Source organism: Plectropomus leopardus, chromosome 20 (genome assembly GCF_008729295.1).
Source record: "Plectropomus leopardus isolate mb chromosome 20, YSFRI_Pleo_2.0, whole genome shotgun sequence".
Classification (NCBI taxonomy): domain Eukaryota; kingdom Metazoa; phylum Chordata; class Actinopteri; order Perciformes; family Serranidae; genus Plectropomus; species Plectropomus leopardus.
In genome coordinates this window covers 27,461,023-27,471,619 of record NC_056482.1, presented here as the reverse complement: position 1 = coordinate 27,471,619, position 10,597 = coordinate 27,461,023, and the positions used below count along the sequence as shown (strand labels likewise).

Below are 10,597 nucleotides of genomic sequence, written 5' to 3'. Positions count from 1 at the left end.
TTTGAAAAAAAAAATTAGTAACAGTGTACCAACATTAATACTGAATATAAAATATAACTAATCACATGATGCTTTTCATTTCTCTTGCACTTTTTTTAGGTAAGCAATGTGACATTCAAAACATCCAAGTTCACAGCAATGAGTACCAGTTTTGAGTTTTTTCTGGAGGCTCCGTGATCCCGCAGCCAGCAGACGAGTTAGTCCAAGAATTTCAAAATGCTTCTCAGCGTCCGCTGACTCCTCTCCCGACGGCCTCCTTCAAGGTAACCGATAAAATCTGCCCGACATACTGAAGGTGGCTACAAAAAAGTAGCAGCAGCAAAATTAGAAATTAGTTGTTAACAGCTTCGATGAGATTCTTGCACGCTCCTTAAACTGTCTCTCAGGGTTTCTCCTCCGGGAAAAGCGTTCCCTTTCACCGCACCAGCAGGAATGTCACCTGTCGGCTACAACCGGGTCCGTTTTGTTGGTAGCACAAACAACAATACACGAAAATTAATGAATATTTTTTCCCAGTGTGAGGTATAAACAGATACAAACAAAAAAAACAATAACATGACCAGCATTTACCAACAGAGATATTGACAAGGATATTATCATTTCATATTTGTTTGGATCCAGCCTCACGTTTAAGCACACTGGAGGGTTGAATGGAAGCACCCACTTGATAGCACCAGAAGCCTGGGAAGGCCGTAACCCTCGGAGCGGAGCGGAGCGGAGCGGAGCGGGGAGGAGAAGCAGAGGTAAACACAGTACTCCGTGGAAATTCAAAAAATAAAAAAATAAAAGGAGGGGAAAGCACCATCGAGTTGGCTGAGTTTGTCTTTTCACTGAAGATGATGAGAGCAAAGAGGACGAGGGGGTAACTTTATCCGGAGGGGGCGTCTGAGGCCCGAAAACGTGGTCTGGCAGCAAAACGGATGTGATGTGTGTGTGTGTGTGTGTGTGTATATTTAGCACTGGCTCCTTACAGGAATAGAGACGTTTTGGGGAAATACACATTTTTCACGTTTGTCCAATAAAAGTGAAACTGCGTCAGGAGACCGTTGGCTCATCGTAGCACAAAGACTGTCAACAGCTCTAAAGCTCACAAATTCACTCTTTTTATCTCCATACTTCAAACCTTTGAAACCCCGCTCTTTCTTGACGCCACGCACAAATATTTTTAAAACTTTGAAAACACGAGCAAATTGGTTTGGTTCCTTTCAAAAACATGGAAAAATGCAATGTCTCACAAACTGCAGGAAATTAGAATTAAAAGAAAGAAAAATCCAAAAAATTACATAAAACTTTGTTTAGAATTATGTTATAGTATTACACATAATACGACATACACGTTATATTTAAAATTATATTACAGAATTAGAATTATTTTTTTCTTTAGGCAATTCTCTTAAAATTTCACTAATTTCTTGACAATTTTGGGGTAATTTCTTCTTAAGTTGCTGATTTAGAATCTAGAAAACTATGTTGTATTTAAATCATATTACAGAATTTGAATTATTTTTTCTTCAGGTAATTTTGCTAATTTTTTGTAAATTTTTGGCTTTACCTAAAAAGAAAAACTAGAGGAATAAATTATAGAAAATTATATTCAGAATTCTATAATAATATTACACATGATACAACATATAATATTTAAAATTATATTACAGAATTATATAATAATAATATTTCTTCTTGTTTTGGGTCTTTATGCTCAGATAAGATAACCGTCTCCTGGCTTCAGCTTCGTGAAAGTGACGGGTGTCAATCTTCTCGTCTCTCGTGGCAAGAAAGCGAAAGTCAAATATTCCTTAAACTCTGACACCGAAGTGACTTTTAACTTTTCGGTTAAATAATCATCCGTCGAGTAAGAAGCCGACCGCTTCCACATGAACAAACTGCTTCACAGAATCTGCTCCTTCAAAGTGAATCCTTCAATAGTGAACTGAAGCGTTTTCGTAAAGGCCAATTCGGCGATCGTGTTTCACGTGGCCCAGGCACCGTCTGACAATATCGTCATCCTACTCTGCACTAACATCTGACACTGGGCGAGCTCTGATTTAAGGAACTAAGGCACCCGTCTGGGGAAAGAAAAAGTGATTAAAAAAATCCTGCGCGGTATTTCTGGTCCTGGATTAACATCATATATAATATACAGATCCTTACAGTATATAAGGGTTATGTTACAGTATGTAATATTTTCATTCCAGCACAGAGAATATGAATTCACTCACATTACATTCCCTTCCATGACAGTAGGCTACTATCTGACACAGACATGATCAGAGGACAATATCTCGGCTCTGCTTGGAATTGTACAATAAATATACAGTACGCTGATGGGGTTTCTCTGTCGTATCTGAGCGGTAAATTGGCAAAAAAAAAGTATTTACACGAAAAAAAAAAAGTGCACCGAAGCCGAAAGTCTGCCCGCCAATAGCACCATCACAGTCGTCCCACAAAAAAAAAAAAAAAAAAAAAAAAAGACAGGACACAGCTCCCGTCCCCCTCTCCTTCTAGAGAGGAGGCGTCCCCCTCCGTGTGTCCGTCCAGGGAGACGTCCTCTGCCAGCGATGTGTCCAGCACTTTGGATTCATTGAACAACGAAGGAAGACTAACAATGATATCAATAATTATTATTATAATAAAAATAACATCACCGACGAATCATCTTCCAAGTTCCACTTCACAGAAGTGAAATTTAAACGTGAGTTCGTGTCAGCGTTTGAGGGCTGAGCAGTGGTTTGGAGGGCCGGAGGATCAGGAGTGACTAACAGGGGAATCCTTACTTCTCTCCTCCTCTTTCGCCAGCGCCGATCTCCCGTCGTCCGCCGGTCCAGAGGGGTTTTCAGTCCGCCCTGTTTTCTTCTTCTCTCCCTTTCAGTGCCGTTTCAGCCTCCCTCCATCTCTCTCTCTGGCTCAGGGTCAGTGCCCCTGGCAGGTCTTGCAGCACATCTGTCTGAAGTACGCTCGGCTGCAGAACTTGAACTTCAGTACCAGCGGGCAGTACGCCACTTTGTTTACGTCTTTGCACTCTGGAGAGAGAAAGGCGAGAGGGAGGAGCCACTGTTTATTTTTCCAATATTTCATTTTAAATGTAAACTAAAGACTATGCATAAAAAACATTCGTCTCAAAAAGAGAACGTATGATTCATGCTCGAGTTTAGCTATTAGATTTATTTATTACATCTGCAGCACAAACCTCACACTCAAAAACACTATCACACATGATAAAACCAACCAGATAAAAAACATCAACACACAACACATTCATCAAACCTGGTCAAATTAATGTTGACATGTCTGGTGACTCCATATCTGTTTTTCGACGCCGCAGGAGAAAGTCTGATGGTCTGTTTTTAGCTCAGTTTGAAGCTTATTCTGAGGTTTGATGGCTGTAAATGAGAAGGCAGATTGTGCGAAAGGCAGTTCGCCGCAGTGGGACGCTGAGATCTGAGTTCAGAGCAGATCGGGAGATTTTCTCTGAAAAAAGCCCCTCAGCGGTGGAGAATTGTCATTGTCCCAATATTTGCTTGTGTTTTACGAAAATAGCATCCTTATTGTGAAACAAATGGAACATTTCCTCATGCAGATGGTCCGAGGAGTCTTTTAAGGACTCTGGAAATGCCTCCAGAAACAGCGATAAGTGCTTTTAAACAACCTTCTGGGGTTTTTTCGAATACCGCCGGGTGTTTGTTTTTCAGAAAATGGGATGCTCGGCGCTGTGACTCACAGAACACACGAGAGGCACAAACCGGGGCTAACCTGCTACACGAGGACCGGCGCATCTCCCTCAGGCCTCCGCAGAGTCAAACTCTGCAGCTATACTTGGACGCAGAGGCTGAAGCTGAGACAGATCCTGGCCTCGTTCACTAACTGGGCTTCCTGCCATCCCCTACCATGCACACACACACACACACACACACACACACTCAAACTGCTCTCTGGATGCCGGACAGGCAGTGCTCTAAATGCCTTATCACGATCAGAGTGTCTTCCCTTATTAGGCTTTGGCCCCTGCCTCCGCAGAGCCAAATGAAACGAGACGTTGCCTCACTGCTGTCCGTAAAGGAACAATTAGCCTACAGCTAATCCCATTAGCCAGCCTGTAAACGCTGCTCACGTTTTCCATTCAGGCTAATCGAAAGGCCCCTTCTCCGTGCATCTGAATAGCCATCCATCATGTGTAAGTGTATATGGAGGGCTGAGCTGTTTCGCTCTGACCAGGAGCCAACCTCACTGGAAAGATTAATGTGGCTGGCAGAGTGTAGAGGAGTGTGTCATCCAAGCGTGTTTAGGTCATAGCAGAACAGCGAAGATGAAGATAGAGACAGTTTATAACCTTTTCAGCCGAGCTTTGTGTGAAAGCAGCACGATAGGTGTTCACGTCAATGATCTCAGGCTCGCTGCATCACCGTCTTCTTTAAATCGCTTTTTTTTTTAAAATACAAAGACATTCCTTTAATTTCTCTTTAAAAGATTATTTTATTACTATATTTTACTCCTGAAATTGTATTTTTAAATTTGTTTTTAAATTCAACTATTTATTTAAATTTTTTTCTTGTGTTGTGTTTTTTTTGTTCTTATATTTTTTCTGTGTATTTTTTGTGATTTTAAGTGTAAAGCACTTTGTAAAGTTGATTGCAGCTTCGTGTGAAAGCAGCACGATTGATGTTCACGTCGATGATCGCAGGCTCGCTACATCATCTTCTTTTAAATCGCAATTTTTATCGAAAGGCTTTCTTTAATTTCTCTTTAAAGGATTATTTTATTAATATATTTTACTCCTGGAATTGCACTTAATTTTGTTTTTAAAGTTAACCATTATTTAAAAATTTTTCTTTTGTGTTGTATTTTTTTTGCTGTTTAAAATTTTTAAATTGTGTTGTGTTTTGTGTTATGTTTTAAATTTTTTCCAATGTGTGTATTTTTGTGAATTTAAGCACTTTGTAACGTTAGTTTTGATAAGTGCTACATAAATAAACTTCATTTTTATCATTGTCAACTGCAAAAATGCCTGAAAGAGAGAGTCAGCGCAGTTCAAATGTGAGGCAGAGCGGGATGTGTGCGCGTTTCTTCGTCTTACCGTCGCCGTTGGAGATGGGGGTGGCGTCGCACTTGCTCTCACACTGCTGCATGGTGGTGGGTCGGAGGGTCTCTGCGCACTCGTTCGACGGCTGCCCGGTGTACGACAGACACTGCACCGTCCTCATCTGCTGGCCGAGGCCGCACTGAGCCGAACACTGCAACACAAAACATCATCACTGTCTCTGCAGGAGGTGCTATTTCACAGACGGCTCATACAGCTTTACCAATACATTTTTCATGACTTTGAGGCAAATTTTAAAGACTTTACAATCTCCGGAGCAACCACTGATACTCCTTATCGTTTCTTTTTCATTACTACATCATAGCTTTTTTATGTATATATTAATTTAAAAAATAATACATTCAGAACTGGATTAGCACTGAATTTATAATTAAAGCTGCAAGCAGCGATGAAAAGCCCCCCCTGGAATGATCTATTATACATGTTACATTATCTTTAAATTTCCAACATTTTTCCAGGCCTGGGAATTGCTTTTTGCAGATTTCATGACTTCTCCAGGTTTTTCATGACCTTACGAACTCCGAACAAGGTAAATGAGGACCATCTTTCCTGTGTGACCCTGAGTGCTCTACAGTCAGCCATTCTGGGTAATCCCTGCACACACACACACACACACACACACACACACACACACACACACACACACACACATACACACGGCATGACTTGATCCAATCAACCAATCATCAGGGCACGCAGGCAGCGAGCAAACAGTCACCTTCCCTTTTGTCTCATTCAGCTGGCTGCCTGTCAGTATATCTGAGTAACCAGGTCAACTGTTGCTCGCGAGGCTTTTCCTGCACACAAACACAACACATTTGTGTGTGTGTGTGTGTGTGTGTGAAGACACAAACACAACACATTTGTGTGTGTGTAAGGCGAGACAGAGAAACAAACGGACTGAAAATCGCCTCTTGTTTCTCCCGAGGAATTCCAATCTAATTCTTTTCAGACTAAAAGCTGCAAACAGCGTGCACAGCTGAAGGAGACGAAGAGTTATTTTGGGGATAAAATTTGAAGGCAACATCTATGAAGTGCTCCTCGCAGAAAAAACTATCTGTGATGATGAATTTAGACATCATCATCTTCCAAGTTAATTTGGCAAACTTATTATCAAACATTTATTTAAACATCCAGATCAACAGATCTTACAGATCAACATATTCTGAGTCCAGTGTTTCCGCTCTCTTTTAGCTCTGTTTTGGTATCCACCACCTCCTGAAGGACATATCTCTCTATTTAACTGTATGCTGTTGTATTTTCTGTTTGCTACAATGATCTGGATTACTTTGACACTGAAGAGAACTGAAACATTTCTTGGGCAAGATTAATAAACAATGTGTATGGACGCGTTTCCATTGGGCGTAGTTTATATTCACATTTTCAATTTGTGCAATTTGAGGATTAATGGAAACCCGTTTCATATGTAAACAGTTATTTACAGACATTTTTACATCTGTGTAGAAGTGAAAATGAGGCTTGTGCACGTGCATCCGGTTCATAGAAATTGAGATGAATAAAAACAGAAAGAGGCGAATACAAGATTTTATAAATCTGACAAAGAAGAATGAGTATGAATTTTTTTTCCTTTGTGCATAAACACAGTTTTAGACGTGAATCTACGCAGAGTTTTATGCATTTGGCCCCATAAGTTATGTGGAGCACCTTTTTTTTCATGATTTCTAAACAAATATATGACTTTTATGCAGGATAAACATCAGAAATAATGACATCCTCAGAGAGTTTACGTCACACCGAATGTGAAAATATGTGTATCAGGTCTGTGTTTAGATTGGGCTGAGTTATGACGATTTAATCTGAGTACAAACTGTAGCGCAAACTGCCCCAAAATGTGTGAGAACGGGTTAATTAATTGCCTCCATAAGCCGTATTTGACAGCTGCTGCAACTACTAACTGTGTTGATAAGAGGATTAAATCAGCAGTCAAACTTTTCAGAACATCAGCGAGAACCTTTTTCCAGTTTCTCTTCTCGCTGTCGTCAAAACAATCTGACAAATACAGCTGCAGAAATACGACAGAAATTGAAAAAAAAAAAATAGGAGTAAAATACTACATTAAAAAACAAATAAAAAGTGAGTAGAATAGATTAACTATAACACATCATTAACTTTACCGTTTCATTTTGTTTGTTTCACAGACCCGAGATATTATTTTTTAATGAGCTGGTGCCAATTTTTTGTACAAATGTTTTTGTTCCCAGTCTTATTTAGGATTTATTTACAAGGATATCTCCAAAACACTGGAGTATTAAATGTTAATGGGTCTTCATAAACCTGAGAGACGCCTCCCTTTAGCATAAGCTCATACTGGCTTGGTTTTCTAGAATAAAAGAAGCAAAACTTAATAAAAAATGACTCTATTCGATGGTCTCAGCTTGGCCACAGAACTGAGGGAGAAAATGTTTGTTGACACACGAAAAAGGTTTTTGTACTGAACCCAAACCGTGCACCTGACTCCTATAAACGTGCCAGCTGTAATAAAAAGCGGTTCTATGGGTGGCCGTTAAAAAGAGACTGCAAAAACAAATGCAGTAGATGCCAACACACCTTTGGCAAAACACCTCAGATGACTTTTTGTAATGACTCTGAATGAAAAAACACACCTGTCAGACGTCACTCTGTGTGTGTGTGTGTGTGTGTGTGTGTGTGTGTGTGTGTGTGATATGAACCGTCACTCCCGCAGCTGATGAGAGAACTACCAGGCTTTCTGTCACCTTCAATGATCCTCCCTGGCTGCCTCAGATCACTGAGCCCGCATGTCATCCCTTCCCAATTAGAGAGTCTTTATTAGGACTCGCTGCCGGCCTTGACAGATGGCGTACGTCAATGGTGCGACTTAAGTGGGATTTGAACCAGTGACCTTTTGGCCTTGGGAGACCAGGCGCTCGGTAGCTGGCAACAAGCTCTCCTTTCTGACGCTTCGAGGGAGCGGAGCAGCGAGGGCGAAGCTTGTTATTACAGCCAAAAAAAAGGGGAGGGGAGTCGCACACACGCACGAGAAAGTGCTGCGTAAGAGAAGACTCCAGCTGTTGCTCCACGACGTATTAACTCAAGCCGACTCTTCGATGAACCAAGATGAGGTTATCAGTCAGATCTGCTCTGTTTACGACTTTTAAAAGAAAACATGCCATTCAAAAATAAAAATTTAAATAAAAAAGTCACAAATTTTAACATTTTCTATAAAAAATTACCAGAAAACCTTCCAAATCTGTATTTTTAAAAATTATTTTTTTAAAAAAAAGTTTTCCATAAACCCTATACCCTAAAAAAAAAAAATTAATAATAATAAATAAATTATCCCCAAATCCCCAAATACTACAAATCCCCATTATATTTTCTATAAAAATTGCCAAAATGTAAAAAAAAAAAAAAAAGAAAAGAAAATAGAAAGTTCTATTACATTACCAAACCTGGAAAACACGATATTTAAAAAATTCCATGACTTTTCCAGATTTTCCATGACCATGAGAACCTGGTATATTTTAATGGCTTTTTTAAAATGATTTTTCTTTTTTTTAAAACTTATTTTCAAGATTTTCTTGTACTTTTTTACTCATTTCTTGTTGATTTTTGGGTCATTTCTTCTTTCATTGCTCACTGCCTTGTTCCCACACTTTTGAAAGAAACCAGTTAGCTCAGGTCTGAAAGGGTTAACCTCGGCTGGCTCTGTGATGGACCAGCCTGATGTTATCAGTCAGGTCTGGTTTGTTTACGACTATTATTGGCACTGATCAAATCGTAAAGGTGTGTTATTGATGTGGACGCACATGTGGCCGTTACGAGCAAAATGAGAGCTGAGACCGAGACCGCCTGACTCTTGACCTTTGACCTCTGACCTAAAAAAAAACACAAGCCATGACATCACCTCCACAATCTTCTAAACATCAGAGCGCACTGTTTAAAAATTCCACTTTTACACTAAATTATTAACAAATCCCACAAAATACCGAGCCGTGCTTCTTTGTACACACAGCGTTTCTGTGACGCACGTTTTGCTGGCGTCGCCTCGCCAACATGAGTCAGCTGTGTTGTAAAGTGCTCAACAAGTCATGTCAGGGTGAGCCCAAGAATGCTACTCCTCGCTCCTTCCTCTGAAGCCAGCTCTGCGCCGAGGCAGAGATAAACTTCAAACAGCCGGGAGGATCTTCCTGCCTCTGATCACACTCGCTCCGGCCGGCTGCAGCACTTGGACCCACACACACAAACGCACACGCACGTCACAGGCCCACTCAGCGTGTCATCCAGGTGTAAATTACATTAACCATTCACCGACACATGGGATCTATCCGAGCATCTTTTGTCTCTTAAACATCCAAGCCGTCCTTTTAAAGGATTAACCGGCGCACCGTTGTTCGGGAAGCGCTCTAAAATCGAGTTAAAAATAGTCCTACCTGTCCCCATTCACCAGGGATCCAGCGAGGAGGAGGACAGCGTCCTAAACTGCAGCGGATTCGGACCGGAGGTTTGTTGCGGCTCGGGCAGTGGGCGGGCGGGAAGGTCTTGGTCAGGTCGCTGCTCTTACACAAGGCGATGCGGTGCTTGAAGCCGGGGCCACATTTAGGCGTGCACTGAAGAGGGAGGAGAACATTTCATTTTCACTTTCATTTATTCTCAGTTATTTATTGGCAACATTAACCCTTTGAAACTTGGGCAAATTGGCTTGATTTATTTCAAAAGTATGCGAAGAAGACAATAAGCAACAAAAGTAGAAATGACCAAAATATTTGCAAGAAATTAGTAAAAAAAAAAAAATAAAAAAAAAAAAAAAGTACAAGGAAAATTACCTGAGAATTGCTTATAAAAAAGAAAAGAAAAAAATAAAAACATAAAAAATAAAAAAAATAAAATGTTTTCCATAAACCCTATACCCTATATATACAATTTATGTTTTCTATAAAAAAATGCCAAAATGTAAAAAAATAAAATAAAATCTGCAAAAACCTGTGGGCCCACAAGTTTGGAGGTCATGCTTTTTTTTCTTTTTTTTTTTTTTACAAATCTGCTGCAAAATAAATACTAAATACAGCCATTTAAAGTTGTATGCTCCTCCCCCTAAATAAAAAAATATACTGTTATGTAACATTAATGTAATTTAATTTACAGAAAATTACCAAGAAAAAGTGCTTAAAAATTGTAACAATTCTGTCACAGAATTATTAATTTGTAATTTTGATAATTAGCTTTAAATGCAGTTTTTCTGTAGCTTTTCTTCTTTTTAATGTAAAATTTTTTCCTGTAGCTTTTTAAACATAGTTTTAGTTTTATTTGTTGAACATTTACCAAGTTGCTTATGGCCTTTTTTCCATGTTTTTGAAAGATTTTGCACTAATTTGCTTCGGATTTAAAAGTTTAAATACTTGTGAAAGGCATCTGAAATCAGCACTAGAAAAGTGAAGTCACTCCAGGTTTTAAAGGGTTAAGAACAGTAATGGAAAACAGGTCAAAAAGAAAACAGAAAAAAAACAATCAGGGCCAATATAA

The 10,597-nt window shown here is 39.6% G+C and overlaps 1 protein-coding gene across 1 annotated transcript in view; it reads right to left on the bottom strand.

The window, feature by feature from the left end:
- Positions 1-2,745: 2,745 nt before the first annotated feature.
- adamts6 (ADAM metallopeptidase with thrombospondin type 1 motif, 6) overlaps positions 2,746-10,597 on the bottom strand; it is a 77,378-nt gene continuing 69,526 nt past the window's right edge. Inside the window, exons 22-24 of the mRNA XM_042509745.1 lie at positions 9,508-9,684; positions 5,072-5,228; positions 2,746-3,020 (exon numbers count right to left, since the gene is read on the bottom strand). Coding sequence (XP_042365679.1) covers positions 2,911-3,020; positions 5,072-5,228; positions 9,508-9,684 — 444 coding nt within the window. The 3' untranslated portion in view covers positions 2,746-2,910. The remainder of the gene's footprint in view (positions 3,021-5,071; positions 5,229-9,507; positions 9,685-10,597) is intronic.